Genomic DNA, 15,823 nt, shown 5'->3' on the forward strand with positions numbered 1-15,823 from the left:
TTCTCGCAACCGAACTGGGAATTTTTGCTATCTAGTTCAATATGTTTCATTCACGATGACCCTGCTTGATATGTAACTTTTCTCTTCTTTATTACTTTTAGCAGGGATGAAACGAATGGTGTTTTGTTCTATGTTGAGCCAGCGGCTGCAGGTTGCAGCATCTGCTCGAAATCAAGTACAGGAAGCATATGTCACTGATTTAGCCTGATTATCTCATCTTCAGTAACAGAGTAGCTCTCCAGTGCAGCATCAGTGTTCATTGCAGACTCCAGGTTAGCACCAGATGAAATAGAAGACATCCTTCGTCGGTATATTTTTTTTCGGTTCTTCGTAATGTGATTGCACTGTTCAGGTCCTTGGGGTGGTCTAGTTACAGCACGAATTGTGCTTTTGGTCTTGCACGGGTTTGGAACCCTGATCTGAAGTCTGAACCGAGCCTTTGTTGCGTTCCATGTTGAGCAGCTGCAGCATCAGCTTGAAATCAGGCAGATGAAGTGAATATCGCTGCTAGTGCCTTCTTTTTCCCTGGTTAATTCAATCTTTGAAGCCAAGCAGCATCTCGCTAGCCTTCAGTTGCAGTTGCAGGGCAGGTCTCGCATGTAGCGGCGGCGATGCTCAGTTCCTGATGTCTGTCAGTCAATCAGCACTTCAGGGAAACAAAAAAATCACTTGAAGCAGTGTGCATGCGTACCCGGTCAGGTGGGTGTGTCCCATCTCCCCTGCTGCTCCACGCGTACGTTGTCGCAGAGGCCAGAGGGCCCGGGCTTCTGATGAGGTCGCGACGACAAACGGACAAAGCTCGCGGGATCGCTGCCATTCCATGAGTCATGGGGAATGAAGCCTGGTCCGAAGCCGCATGGTGCCTCGCCGGCTCGCCGCCGCAAGCGTCTTCGGACCGGACGTCATTCCCCTCGACAGCCATGAAGCGCTGGACGCGACGCTCATGGTCGACCATGAACTCGACTGCGCGTGGCTAATATACCCAGCAGGCAGCAGCAGCGAACAGGAGACCTGAGAAGGGTTCGAGCGGACGGCGCCGAGGGCCGGACGCGACAGCAGGGGAGATCTTGGGCGCGCCGCGGAAGATCAGATGCTATTCGCGTGGCTTTCTTTTGGAGAGACGGCAGGCGACAGGGCGATCTGGTCCTCCCGGATGGCGATCGCCCGCTGGCTTGGCCCTGGCGGCATGACGACGACGGATCCTGATTCGGCTGCAAAGCGCGGAGGCTTTTGCTTTGCCCCCAACTCGGGACGAGCATCGTCGGAGGGCCTGGGGGAACCGAACCTTTGGCAAGCCGTCGTCGTCGTCACCACATGGCATGGCATGGCGGTCGGGATTCCAAGCTTAAGGATCAAGCTACAGCGGGTTTCTGTTGGTGCCTTTTGGTGCTGTTGAGTCGTGCCGTCGTGCGTCAGCCCGGTCTCGGCAATTGGGAGCTCGATCCATTGGCTTTAGGTTCTGCTACTAGTGGTGATTGGACTTTGAGCAGATGCTAAAGCTTTCTTTTCGAGACTCGAGAGGGTGCTCAGGTTGATCGAGTGAGCTGAAGAAGTCACGGTCAGACGAAGAGGGTAGTGTTTGTGCTGGGCGGCCCATAGGCTGACGTCTTCTCTGGTTTGGACTTTCAAGTGCTTCCTTGGCCAGGCAAATTCTGTTCAAATGAAGTTGATTAAATTAAGATGATGATCGTTGGTCTGTTTTCACACGGTACACGTCCTCTTGGATCACAGGCCTCGTCCTCGAGAGGTCACCTTGAACCCTCCATCCAAAACCCAAAGAACCATCGGACGGTCCAGAAGCCTCTAAACCTACCCAAGGCTCCCGTGCGCCGGCGTTTCTCCGTGCCCTCTCTGACTCACCTAGTCGCCGCCTGCCCCCTCGGGCTCGACTCGGCGCGGCCATGGCGGCGGCCACCCCCGCGGCGGCGCCGAGGCACAGCTGCGCGAAGCTCTCGGTGGCGGTGGAGGACCCCAAGGCTGCCGGCGGAGGCGCGGTGTTCGTCAGGGCCACGTGGCTCCCCACCCGCTTCTCCCTCGCCGTCACGGACGGCGCCGGCGCCTGGGTCGCCGACGCCTCCGACGCCGAGGTGCGCCTCCGCGCCGAGCAGTGGGACCAGCCCGTCGCCGAGTACCTCGCGCTCGCCGAGCGGTACCTCGCCTTCCACCAGCCCGACTCTACCTACTCCTTCCACGACGCCGGCAAAGGCAATCGCAGGGTCAGTTCGTTCCCCCCTCCGTTTACCCAATTCATCTTCCTTCCCGGTCCGCTGAACTGGCCCATACCATGGGTTACGGCTACATGTACGAGTTATTGAGTCAACTGAATAGATAGGTTTACTGACTTTAAACTAGGCTATTCGATTTCATTTGAGGTGTACAGTCACGTTTGACCCTCGTTTAGGTCGATTTGCCCATAGGTTTCAGGGTTTTGGTCTTGCCGTTTTGACTTTGTTACCAGTTCTTCAGAAAACTAGAGTTATAAGCATTGTTGGATTTATGCGCAACTGAATGCTGATTTGGAAATACCTGTAGGCCATATGCTGAACTGCTGATAGATCCCTTTCAGCAAACATTTTGTGCTACACATTTTCGTTTATGGAATGATGGCCCCTTGCAAATTCACCATATATATCACTTTCAAGAATAGGCTGGAGAGGTGGGCTTTTTTTTTTTCATTTCGAAAGCTCACTAAACAGCATTTTACATGTGCAATAGTTCCAAGCGTGACAATTTGAGGAAGAGTCAACCCCAAGTCCACAAATTTGATGGAGCTAACAAACCCAAAAAAAAGAGAGGAAGTTAGGCACAAGACCAACCTTCAGGCCTAGCTCCAGGACTGATGTACTTCCTTCACATTTGGTTGTCTTGATTATTTGGAGCTAAGCTTTGTAATTAGTTGAGTTACACTGTATACAACTTACTCACATAGTAGTGGCAAGTAAGATTGCTAACCTTTGTATTGATCTTACCATCTTGAAATATGAATATGTAATGCACTTGAGTCGAAAGAGGTTTATATGGTTAATATGCATCTACTAGTCATACTGTCTCCCAGCTTATGAAATGGATTTTTTTTTTCACTTTTTCCCTGAACCTTCTTTTTCTTGTTCCATAGCTGTCATGGACATTTGAAAGACAAGGTACCAAGTTGGAATGGCGTTGGAAGCTCCAGCCATCACCCAACACGCAGCAGACTATATATGGGATCCTGGATTTCCTTATGGATGCAAATATTCGCTTGAGTGTATGTCCCTTTGCTCTACCTCTTCCATTTTTGGCTACCTGCAAGTATGAGAAATCTTGTTAAGCTATGGTTATGTTGAATTTAAAGGGATCCACAGGGAAAATTAGTTATCAAGGTGCAGATGGATATAAAGTTGATTGGCCTGAATTGCTCCCAATCATGAAGTTACTGAACCACATTAGTTTTTTCTTAATTGGGGTCTAAATTTACTAAGTTGTTATATTTCTGAATTAGGAAGAGGTTGTTAGGAAAACACAATCCTTCGACAAGTTGAAACAAGAAGCCGAGAAGTGCTTGCAACAAAGTGAAAGATTTAATACTGAGAAGGCTGAGTTCGAGCAAGCCACCTTTTCAAAGGTACAGTTCCTTCTAATATTTTGTTTGCTCTGGTCTATTGGAGATCATAGTTTCTCGTGCAGTTCCGTACAAAATTTTTGCTAGCTTAATGTTATACACTAGGCCTTTTTTGCTTTGGTGCGCACTATTATTGTAGAAAACACTTGTTGCTGGGCCTCAAATTTTCGCAATCTGATATTTCTGCTCCTTTTGTTCTGAATGCAGTGGAAAAATTTTAAATGCCTCTCTCATTCGGTTCTAACTGATTAGGACTATAGAAAGCCATACTTGTGAGCTTAACTAATTTGTGCATCACTCACCATTTATGTGTTTCTCTAGTTTGTTGGTGTCTTGAATTCGAAGAAGGCCAAGCTCAGACAGCTCCGGGACAAGGTTGCTGAACTCGAATCAGCTGACAAGCCTCCAAAGGATGAGGAGGAGGAGAACTCGACAGACCGAACAGAGCTATTCGAGGAAGGAAGCGACAAAGAGGCCAGTGTCCATGATGAACCCTCCGAGACAGGCAGCGGTGATCCTCATAGCTCTCCTGAGAAATCTGCAGCCACCTCCCGAGGAAGGGGGAGAGGCCGCAAGAGAGCAAACAAATAGTCTGAACAAAGCGAGCTAACTGCGAAAGTGCTAGGCTGACAATAGCGGTACCTACTCAGAACACGTTAAGCGTTGTGTGTCTTTCATTATACTCATTTCCTCGAGCATGTGTCTGTCATGTACCTTGTGAAGTCCATCAGGACGACTGGAGGCTGGAGCTTACCTCTGGTCCATCATGCCAAAGTAGTTAGAAATGTTCTTCACGTGTTTTTGGCAGAGGAAGGTACCGAAAGTGAAGTGTATGATGAACTGATTATGGGTGCCTGCTTTTGTTAATCAATGGATAATATTTGCATTCCATCACATGTGTTTTGTCCCGTGCCATGCGTTTCCCCTGCATTTCTGCTCCCGTTTGCTTGCAGTCTATACTAATTCAGGCCGGTCGTTTTCATGTGCCCCTCTGAGACGAGTATTTTCTCAGACTAGAGGAGGCCGAATGTTTGACCACGTGGTTTTCATGCACTTCGACTTCGAGGGCGGCCAATGAGGTTCCAGAGACAAATATTCAGTCTCCTCCTAGCGTGCTGGCTGTTGGACCAAATAAACGTTTCCAATCCACGCGGCAAAACATTTCCTGCTGTTGACCACCACCTGCTCCCCCCACAATCCTCGCCGCGGCGGGGAGGAAGCATGGCGGGAGAGCAAGCGGGGAGGCGAGGGGAAGACGAACCGGACCCGGGAACGGAGCTGAGGTACGAACTGCTTGCTAATCTGATGAGTGATGGGATCCGTTGTTGGAGCGCCTTTTTCTCTGGAAGCTCTGATCTGGCTGCTGGATTGCCGTTTTTTCAGTGTATTTTGCCTTGTTTTCCCGGGTCTTGTGTGCGTTTTGTGGGGCTTTCTTGATCCTACTTCAGGAGATTATTTCTATGGCCGCCGATTCTGCTTGGGACGACGAGCTGGATTTCATTTTCGGTCAGTACAGCTTCAGCTGTCTTTCAAAAAACAAAATTACAGCTTGAGCCGAACACTCGGCGAGGCATATGTTTTCATGAAATGGATTGATTGTTTGTGTTATCGCTAATAGGATTTTCATGAATTTTTTTGCGGTGAGATGAAGTGAAATCATTTTCTCGCTCTGCTGTTTCCCGTCCCCAAATTGGCAGGTGAGCTTCGTGCTTGCATAGAAACTTCGATTCTGTTCATCGGAAGCTCTTCTTTTCTTTCATGGCTTCGTCTCTTGCCTTTCATGAAACCTCAGTTGTTCTTTTCTTTCAATTTTCTTTAGTAAAGGCCTTTCAATTCAATTGTTTTTATTGTCTTCCTTTGAAAATAGTGCAAGAAGTGGAGATGGGTGAAACTCCGCTAAGGAATTCACAGCTTCAGGCTGTTCTTGGGGCTGGAATTGCTGCCAGATTCATCTTGTTCAGGTATGTATTCAACTCTGACACCGCCTTTTCCCCCAAATCGGACTGCGTTAGCTTCTTTTCTCGGTAATTTTTGCATTACCTTCTTTTCCTATGATGCAAAATTTCCAATTTCTTTATAAAAAGAACCTTATAATTCGTATCTTTTATTGTATTCATTCGGAACAGCGGGTGAGCGGAAGAACAAGAAGTGGAGATGGGTGAAAAAACTCGAGGAGGAATTCAGAACTCGAGGCTGGAATTGTTGCTGGATCCATCTTCAGGTACAAATTCAACTCCTATTGTGCTGTTTCCCCAAATTCTGATTGAGTAATTTTCTATTTTTCAGTAACTTTTTCCATTACCTTCATCTGTCCTTTTTCGATGGAATCTCAGTTCTTCTTTTTCTATTATGCGTATTTTGTTTCACTTCCTTTAGTAAAAAAAACTTATAATTCGTATCTTGATGGTTTTCCTTCGAAACAGTGGAAGAAGAAGAAGTGGAGATGGGTGAAACTCTGATGAGGAATTCAGAACTTCACTGTTCTTGGTGCTGGAACTGCTGGGTCCATCGTTTCAGGTATTCTGCCATGAGACCACTCTTCCCCCAAATTCGATTGCGCTGCCTTCTTTTTCCTGTGGCCGGAGTTGTTGGGAATCCATCTTATATGCTGCTTGATTGGTTGTGCTGAATCTTGTTCTGTCTGGCGTATTCCTTGGCCAATTGATTCCTTCTGTTTCGTCATGAGCCTCACACTTTTCAGAGGAAAACCGATTCCCATGTGGCATCGCAATTAGCTCATGGTCATGCCAGCCGTCGGTTTTTTCCTCTGATGTGCAGGAGAGCTGCACTGTTAGAGAAAACGGAGCCGGGGCTCTTGTGCTGCCCGAGCTCTGAAGTCTGAACTAACCATCCATGGCCGTGCTCCTCGCTTAGAAGAAACTGTAGCACAGGATGAAGTAGGAGGTTGCGTATTCCGTGGTATAGTACATGGCGCGGGTCTCATGCCAGGCTCACACCGCTTGTATAGGCGCCTGATCAGATCAAAGGCATCTCCTCCAGAGCCTGACTTGACCTGCTCTTGCATTCCGTGTCCAGTTTGTCCTCCCGTGGTTTCTTGAACCATTGAGTTTGTCCTGACTAGACTGGAGCTTGTGATTTCTGCCACCATCTGGGCCAGACTGAGGTAGCTAGTGTCCTGCAATGCTATCCGTGCAGATGGATTCCTTGACGTGAATCCGCAGCGACTTGTGACAGAGCACCAAGTTCCTCGGCAGAAAGCCAGAACATGATCGGCCTGGCCTTCGTTGCTTCTCCGATTCTGCTCCTGAAACCGACCCCAATCAAATGGTATCTATCTCTGGCTTGTGTAGTACGCACCATCTAGGGACTATATTCCTTGTGCAAACACGCCCCCTTGACTAGTCATGGACTCATGGTCTGCTGGGAAGTGAGGCAGGCGCACAACTTGTGTCCCACTGCACGAAATTCTCCAGTGGCCTGCTTTGCCCGTAAACTTCTGCCCTCCCACGGTTCTTTGTTTAAAGTTACGTTGATTGGACAGGCGAACAAAGTTTTCCAGCTATAGGTTTTTCATTAGATTTTTCCACAAGGTTATGTTTCCACTATATGTTATATGTTAATGCGTGGGGAATATAATGATCAAAGGCTGGGAGCCAGCCGGCCAGGGCTCGAACCCCGATCCTGCATGCCTTCAAGCAAATGCTGCTGTCCTTTCTTAAAAAAAAATAATGATCAAAGCCTTTCTTTCAAAAAAATAATGATCAAAGCCACGCCTAGATAATATCCATCTCATGCTGTCAAATCAAAGGTAACGGAGAGGTGCTTGTGCCATAGTCTCTCTTTGTGTTTAAGGTGTTAAAGATATATTCCACCTCATATTGTTGGTTTTTAGTAGGGGAAAAAACAACTTACTGCCAAGTTTGCCTGATAAACCCATGAACTATAAAATTGTATATTTAATCCCCTTTTTCACGAAAAAGATGATTTTTCACCTTTTGCTTTAATTGAATCAGCAGCTTAATTAGTTGACATGTATTGTATACTGTATTCCATTAACCTTTGTTTAACTAACAAGGGAATATTTAGGGTTTGCTAGATCTAAAGTGACTCAAATTTTACTATACCTAAAGAAATAATATGCCTAGAAAAGATGTGGAATGGAGGTTGATCTAATTTGATGAATTCCAAAAACCCCCCAACTTGTAGTTGACATACATCCAATTAACCCCTGTTTCACTAAACTACTGCTGCTTTGTTCCATCAAATATGCGGCATCACTTTCACACATGTGGTTGATTTGCAAAGTACATGTGGAAGTAAGAGCCCATTTGGGAGGGCTCCTCGAGCGGCTTCGGGCGAAGCCCTCCCAAACAGCATCCGGCAATGGCTTCGCTACCGAAACCCTGCATTTTGCGCTCTCTGAAGCCATTTGGTAGAGGAGGAGCCAGAAAACCTAGCTCCTCACGGCTCCTCCTCGCTTGTCGTTTTTGATCCCGGAGGGGCTTTCGGGTGGCGCAATAGGAGGCCGGCGGCGGGAGCTCATGGTCCGGGCGAAGCAGCTGGCCGGCGCGGGAGGTCGAGGTGGGGCGAGAGCAGCCGACCGGTGCGAGAGCTTGAGGCGGCCGGCCTGCGGCGGGAGCTCGACGTGTGGGGGCGGAGGTGGCCGCCGTGGCAGCGTGACGTGCGGGCGGAGGCGGCGGGCAGGCGCAGGAGCTCAACACTGGTGGAGGTAGCTGGCATGCAGCTGTGGCTGCGGGCGGAGGCAGCCGCCGCGGGAGCCCAAGGCGGGGTGGAGGCGGTCGGCTCGTGCGGGAGCCCAAGGCTGGGCGGACGGCCGGCGCCTGGCAACAGGAGCAGAGGCGAAGCAACGAGAGGTTGGGGTGGGGGCGGAGGCGAAGCAGCAAGAGGTTGGGGTGGGGGCGGAAGCGGGCGGCGGGCGGCGGGCTGGAGGTGGCCAGGACTCGGGAGCAGACGGCGCACGGGAGGAAGAAAGAAGTGAGAAGAAGCGATAAGAAGGAAAGAGAAGGAAGGAAGGAAGAAAAAATGAAAAGAAAAGAAAAAAAGAGAAAAGAGAAAAGGAGGGGTATTATGGTCATTTGACCTTTTCTATGTATGTTAAATAATCGGAAGGATCCGTTTTGCCAAACGTTTTTCAAAATGGTTTCAGCTCTATCAGAGAAACCGCTCCACCAGAGGAGCCGCAGCCGGAGATGTATTTGGAGCCATAGCCCTGCCAAACAGGCTCTAAATATGCTAGACGAAACCACCCATCACTTCATGCTTCGGGGAAAAAGACTAGCCCCTAAACCACAACATGTCAACTAAGCAAACACCAGGAGGCTATCACAGCCTCACGGGGAACACGCTGGAAATTAAACGAGCAACTTAATTAGTTGACATGTATATTGTATACTATATTCCATTAACCTTTGTTTAACTTTTAACAAGGGTTGCTTTGTCCCATCACCCGTGCATCGCTTTCACAAATGTGGAGTATTTGCAAACTGCATGTAGAAGCATGTGCTCTTTACCAAAAAGATATGCGAGGAGGCTATCAACCGTGACACGTGGAATCTAGAATATTTGGACCACCAATAATGACCACACCATGACTATGCTTAGACCTTGGATACATTTAATAAACCGCATGCACACTGTCACTCTCCATCCACATGGCACAATAAAATTAGCAAATTAAATTAACCGGCCGATCAGATGTAAACCTCTTTTTTTAATTACAAGGCACGTTGTGCTACTCAAATCGTAGTAGCTGCACGAGCAACTCGCTGAAGAATAGGAGCTTCTCTCTCTTGTCGCCGGAAGCGTGTCCACGAGCAGGAAGAGAGAGGGCGGGGTAGAAGATTATGCAGTCTAGGAGCAGTCTCTACTCGTCATTTCCCCTTCAAACCTCCACGCACGCGTGCTATTCTCGCAAACGGAGTCGTGGTCTCGCCACCGTGTGGCAGCATCTGACGTGTTTACTCGTCGCTGGCTCGCTCTAGTTCACACATTTGCGAGGTACGGTGGCTCGTCCTGTTCAATGTACTCGCTGCTTGAATTTTTCCTCCTCTAGTTTGGTTTGCCACCAGGAGAAGATGCACTTTTTATATATCTTCCGTGCACTGCATGTATATGTGCTCAACATGCAAATATGATAAACTTTGTTGACTGGTTGTTAAGAGTGGCCATGCGTTGAACTTGAACATATCCTCCTGTGCGCATGTCTAAGTTTTATTTCACAGAGATGCCCATCTTAATTTAGGTATTTCTGTGCCCTCAATGATTTTTATACTAATTTGCAAATTAAGCCGTCAAAGTATTGTTTATAGAACAAAGGTCCCTTGCTCTTGATTTAACTTGGAATATCCACATATTATTATTCAATTCTCGTTTAAATCCCTTGATCTCTGGTTCCAGCTACGACAATCATTTAGTCGTGGCTAAAATCATTTGCATGGAAATACTTATTCATTTCATCTAAATGGTTTATCAATATTGCAATCTGTGAGCAATGTGAATTTTCAACTAGATAGAATGACATATCCATGTGTGCAGTTCAAAACCATGTTGGAAAACTCTAGCATTAATCATTTAAATTAAGGTTACAATTGTAAGTGCCAATATTCTGTGATACTACAGTGTTGTTTTATTTTTCTAGCCAATTGCAATTTTATGTTTGAATTGCTTTCTTTATGTAATTTTTATGAAATTCTAATAGGAAATGATAGATATCGTAGTGTAACAAATTGCAAGGTCCATTTATTACGGGCCTGCAGTACGATCATGTATAATGAAAAAAACAAAGAAAGCCGGTTTCCCTTTGGAATATTAAATAGCGGTTACTGTGGGGTGCCAGCCGCAAATACAGTACCGGCTGGAGATTTCCAAGTGGCTGTGGCCCCCTACGTGGAACCTTCTGATCCCTCTCCTCATCCGACGTGTGCGCCACCTGACCCCACCTCCTCACCCCAAAGCGCGTCGCCGCAGGCCAGCACGTGTTATTTTCAGCCTCCGCCTCCATTAAACAATTGCGAAATCCTAGGTTTGACCTTTCCTCGCCTCGTCCCGCCGGCCCCACCCATCCTCCTCTCTCTCTCTCTCTCTCTCTCTCTCTCTCTCTCTCTCTCTCTCTCTCTCTCTCTCTCTCTCTCTCTCTCTCTCTCTCTCTCTCTCACGCACGCCGCGCCTCCTCCTCAAGCTCAACACGCCAATTTGACCACGTGACCGTAATCCACCTCCGCACACCGGTGCCTATTTAACCCCGCGTCCCAACACTTCCAAGCATCCAAACCGCTCTCCCAAACCGCGCTCCACTCCGTGTCTCCCTCTCTCTCTCGCCATCGCACCCCCGCCGCCACCGCCGCCGCGTCGTGATCGAGCCTGTGGAGCGACAAGTGAGGCCGGAAATGCAGATGGACTCCTACTTCTACGCCGGCTTCTTCCACGACGAGGCCCCGTTCTACCCGCACGGCGCCGTGCCCCTCTCCCCGGAGCTGCCCTTCGGCCTCATTGCCTCGCCGGGGGAGCCCGAGCCCCCCTTCCCGCCGCCGGAGGCGCCGAGGCCCTCGGCGTTCCAGGATTACTCCGTGGCCGGGCCGGAGCTGCTGCCGCAGGCCGTGGGCGCGGGAGAGCCGCACAACGGGAGCGCGGGCGCGGGCGCGGACGTGCACATGCGGGTGGTCGACGCTCTGGGCGGGATGGGCGGGGACCCCGTGCATGATCAGACAATGGGGGAGGAGTGGGAGGAGGAGCCGCGGCGGCAGCGGCAGCAGCAGCCGGCGGGCGCCGCCGTGGAGAGCAGCCGCGGGTTCCGGCACATGATGCGGGAGCGTCAGCGGCGCGAGAAGCTGAGCCAGAGCTACGCCGACCTCTACGCCATGGTCGCCGCCCGGTCCAAGGGCGACAAGAACTCCATCGTGCAGTCCGCGGCGATCTACATCCACGAGCTCAAGGGCGCGCGGGAGCAGCTGCGGCGGCGGAACGAGGAGCTCAAGGCGCGGATCCTGGGCCACGACGCGCGGCAGCAGTGCGTCAAGGTGCAGTTCGAGGTGGACGAGCCGGCGTCGGCGATCGACTCCCTGATCGGGGCGCTCCGGCGCCTCAAGGGCATGGACGTCAGGGCCAGGGGCATCCGATCCACCATGTCCGGATGCAGGCTGTGGACGGAGATGAATGTCGAGACCACGGTGAGCGCCCTGACAGCTTGTTTCAATCGCCGGATTTCTCGAGTACTAATTTAGTAGTTTAGATGTTGAAAACTTCTGAACTTCGTTCGCTAGCTCCGCTGACAGCAGCTGCTCCGGTCCTTCGCTTAGGTTTGAAAAAAGGATGCAGAAGCAGCTGGGCACTTCTGCGTTGCGGTAATAGATTGGTAGTTAGGAAACTAGCAAACTGCACTGCGACCGTGATAAGGATGAACAAATCTTAATAGACACTGGATATGCTAACTGGGTGAACAGGTTAAAATTAAATCATCCGCATCAGTGTACACTCGACAGCTACAAATGAAAGGCCGGCAGCATAAAACAACACCAATTGGACAGGGGTCAACCGTCTGGTCAGGTGTTCCGTTTTCTGAATAATGGTCAGAGAAAAAAATCCTGACCTGCTTCCCTCAAAACCAAATCCTCAACCTGCTTCCAAGCATTATAAAATCTGCAACAAGCAGTCTAATATTCTAACCAATCTGCAACCCTTCGTAGTTAACATTAACCTTCAGCTGTCAAATCAAACCACCCACAAAAAATGCCGACAACCCAGCCCTTTCTTTAAGCACCAACATGCCTATTGTCAATGTCCCTTTTACTAAGAAAATAAAAATAAATAATAAAAAAAGGTGTCGATGTCTCTCCAATCTGAATGATAAATAGCGTCTCCTCATTGTCGAGCTTATCATTTGCATTAACTTAGTAGTAATCATAAATGGATCGATAATGATATGCCCGCCTTATTGAATTTTTCCTCTCCCAAGTGGGGTCTGCCACTTTGTTACTCGGACTAAACCACGCGGTTCCTACCGTCTGTTTTCGCAGATTGCGGCTGGGGAAGTGGAAAAGGCCGTGGAGGAGGCCCTGATGCAGGAAGTGGAGAGGAAGCAGCAGCAGCCTGCGGAGGCCGCTAGTGGCGGAGGCCCAGGCCTTCCGGGAACCAGCGCCGGCGCCAGGGGGTGGGGCCCACAGGCGTCGTCGCACGTGCAAAATGTGTTTTGACTCATGGGACCCCACACCCCCCCCCCCCCCCCCCCCTCAAAGCATTGAGCATGGAGAAATCAGAAGCCCCGTTTCGTTCATTCTTTCACGCGTGGAGCAAAGAGAAGAAGAATGTCCACGTGCCCATAGCGACGCCCCTGGTTCTGTGTCTTGCTTTGTTTAATACAAGTCGCTGTTGTTTAGGAGTACAGTACAGTATACATCTCAGCTTGCAATCGAGCATTTGAGCACGTGAGAAATTGTAAGAAGCTTTAGTTCGCCTATTGTTTACAAGGGACGGAAAGAGACGTGGAGGCAGCGAGGACTCGGGTCCGAGTCAGCTGGGGGAGGAAGCCGGCGAGAAGAGAGGTCAAGAACCAAGGGGGCCGGCACGTTTTGGTCGTGCCCGTGTTTTTTTTTTTTTTGAAAGAAGGGTCGTGCCCGTGTTGCGCTGTAGATCCTGACCCGAGGCTGCAGCCCGTGGTTCTTTACTACATGTCGCGTTCACGTGCACACGTAGTAGACTGGTACTGTAGTTTATCTTGTGGCTTTCATCCGGAGCTAGCGATCGGCGTCAGGGGCACCACCCGGCCGGCCCTCGTGTCAGCGTCATGCTTAGTTTGGCCCCCCAAGGGAAACTGTTTGATCTGGTTTGCTTCCGGGAAATTTCACCTGGGTTAGCCGATTGGAATTGGGTTAGGCTTATTCTAATCTGCTCGAGTGACGTCGCTCCCGTAGTCCCGTACGTACTTATCCTCTGTGCCTATCACGAAGTGCTCGCTCGACATCTTTAATGGGCCGACTTGGATCCTGCCTGGTATCCACCGACCACCAACGGTCTGCATGGGCCAGGTTGGATCTCAGACGCAAGCTGCGCAACCCACTACAAAAACTTGAGGGGTCGCATGCCTTAAGATGGGCCGAGAATTTTGTGAGGCCGAACACATGATGTACAAATCTGTTATTCAGAGTTTCAGACTGTGTGTTCCAGTAACCCAGTAATGAGCGGTATGGGTGTGGTCTCTAACGACCGAAGGAAAGTACCGAGTGTATTCGCAATCGCCAGGCCGTTGCATTATTCCGCACATACAGTACGGAGCATTTTTTTTTCGGGTAGGAGCATATTATATCTGTACAGGGAGAGTTTTTATTTCAAACATGCAGAAGCTTTGCAAAAAGTTGGATGTTATTATATTTTTCTATAAATTTGGTCCGAATTAGATTAGTTTGGTTTAGCACAAAACAAAAGTGAACTATAGTTTTGAACGGGCGGAGCTTATAATATCCTGCTAGTGGCTTCAGAGTTAGAGATGCATATCATTGATGCCACCCTCTCATTTTCCGTCCTCCGTTCGCCCGGCTAGGAGTGAAATAGGAGGGACACATATCTAGCTGCCAAAACCCTAGCTAGCCAAGGCAAGATCTATGTACACGAACGATGATAACCTATGGAATGAGGCATGCAAACCAACAGACAAAAACACGCCTCCCCAGACCGCACTACGTACGAAGAAGGCCCCCAACGGCCCAACCTGACCTCGTACAGTGGCCTGAAACACTTCCTTTTTTCCGCCCTCCGTCCGATCCATTAGATGTCGGCACGTCCAATCCATTGCAGGTTTCAGATTCGAGATCAGACATGTCACACTGCTTGTACACCGGACGGCGTCCAAGTGCCGCGTGAGTTGGGCCACACACATGTGCCGCAGCCCCCAGCATACACGATGGAGCAAGGACAGGAGAAATTCGCGTCCGAGATTCCTGCGTCACGCGGCAACAACAAAGGAACAACAACCTCACCGGAGAGCCGAAAAGCAGATGACCCGGAGAAGAAGAAGAAGAAGAAGACCGGTGGAAAAGCAGGCGAAAGCTCTTCGGCCAGTCTCGGATCCTTCTTTTTTCCTTTCCCTTCAAGTGGAAGCCATGATGCGGCGGGAGATCAAGCCACGCGCGCCCTGCCGGCCGGCGGTCCGTGGCCGCGGCCGGCCTTTCCGCGGGGCGGCGGCGACGAGGGCGACAGCGTTCGGCCAGGGCCAGATAAAGGCATGCAGGTCTTCCGGCGGGCTCAGATCGGCGTAGGCACCACGCTCTCACGGCAACGGCATCATTCCTTCTGGATCGACTGCTTTATTATCGACCTAGGCATATAGCTTCTCGCCATCGATTTCACTCCCCTTTTCCTTTGTGATCATGGCGTTCGACCTCGTTCGTTCAATCCGTGGTGGCGGGCAGGCGCCAACCGGCCGGCAAGCTAGCTCGAACGGTGTCAGTGTCGCGGCGAGGTGAACTGATGACGCTAGCCAACCGAGCCGGCCGCGCTGGAAAGTTTCCGGTAAAGCGCCACTACGGCCGACGAGCGCAGGCGCAGCGCACCTTGCGTCTCCGGCCGCGCGCGCGCGTGCTCCGCCGGTCGCAGGGATCGGATAGCGTCTCCGTGACCGAGCGAGCGAGTGGTGCCTGGTGCGTGCGTTAGTGGGAGATCCGTGGCGCGCTGCGATTTCTCGATCGCTTAGACTGGCACTTGCGCCTGTCCCCCCGTTGGCTCAGCGGTAGTGCACGCGCACGTATGTGCAATGCCATAAGCTCTGCAGAGATACCATATGATCCTCTATATTTATCTCTATTTTTTTTTGGAACAAGCAAAAACTTTTTTTTGAGAGAGAGAGGGGAGCAAGCAAAAGTTTTGCGCGTGTGTTACCATGGCTGGACACGGTGGTATATGGCAGCAGAAAACTAAGAACAGAGATCGAGTCAGCAGGTAGCAGACCTCTGAATCTCTGACATCTTCTCCGTTGGCTTGGTCTGGACTCCCGCGATCGATGCGATCGACCAGCTCCTGGGCGGCGGCAGGGGGCGTACGGCCGGTGGCACGCCGGGCCGGCCGGGGTCAAGGCCTCAAGTGCGTGCAGCGAGCGGCGGCACGCAACCGCGCGGCGCGTTGTCGAAAGCTAGGACGCTGGTGATCTGAGAGCAGCATACTACGCAACGCACAGTTCTGGCTGGCTTTTGCCGCCGCACCCGACTTTCTCGTCCGGAACGAGACGCAACCACGCGTGCGGCGTGGCGGGGCGTGTTG

At 50.5% G+C, this 15,823-nt stretch overlaps 2 protein-coding genes and 1 long non-coding RNA gene across 3 annotated transcripts; 2 read left to right on the plus strand and 1 right to left on the minus strand.

Moving 5' to 3' along the window:
• Positions 1-69: 69 nt before the first annotated feature.
• Positions 70-1,630, minus strand: LOC112875364. The gene is made up of 2 exons (XR_003225183.1): positions 692-1,630; positions 70-622 (listed from the first exon to the last, which is right to left on the minus strand). It is a non-coding gene; the product is annotated as an uncharacterized LOC112875364 (long non-coding RNA).
• A 132-nt stretch (positions 1,631-1,762) lies between these two features.
• Positions 1,763-4,492, plus strand: LOC112875363 (DNA repair protein XRCC4-like). Its single transcript, XM_025939188.1, has 4 exons — positions 1,763-2,216; positions 3,116-3,244; positions 3,479-3,601; positions 3,920-4,492. The coding sequence occupies exons 1-4, from the start codon at positions 1,902-1,904 to the stop codon at positions 4,187-4,189; spliced, it is 837 nt and encodes a 278-aa protein (XP_025794973.1). The 5' UTR covers positions 1,763-1,901; the 3' UTR covers positions 4,190-4,492.
• A 1,629-nt stretch (positions 4,493-6,121) lies between these two features.
• On the plus strand, positions 6,122-13,458 carry LOC112875362 (transcription factor BHLH148-like). Its single transcript, XM_025939187.1, has 2 exons — positions 6,122-11,745; positions 12,592-13,458. Exons 1-2 carry the CDS (start codon positions 10,966-10,968, stop codon positions 12,766-12,768), a joined length of 957 nt encoding a protein of 318 aa, XP_025794972.1. The 5' UTR covers positions 6,122-10,965; the 3' UTR covers positions 12,769-13,458.
• Positions 13,459-15,823: the final 2,365 nt, after the last annotated feature.

The sequence above is a fragment of the Panicum hallii genome, chromosome 9 (genome assembly GCF_002211085.1).
Source record: "Panicum hallii strain FIL2 chromosome 9, PHallii_v3.1, whole genome shotgun sequence".
NCBI lineage: Eukaryota > Viridiplantae > Streptophyta > Magnoliopsida > Poales > Poaceae > Panicum > Panicum hallii.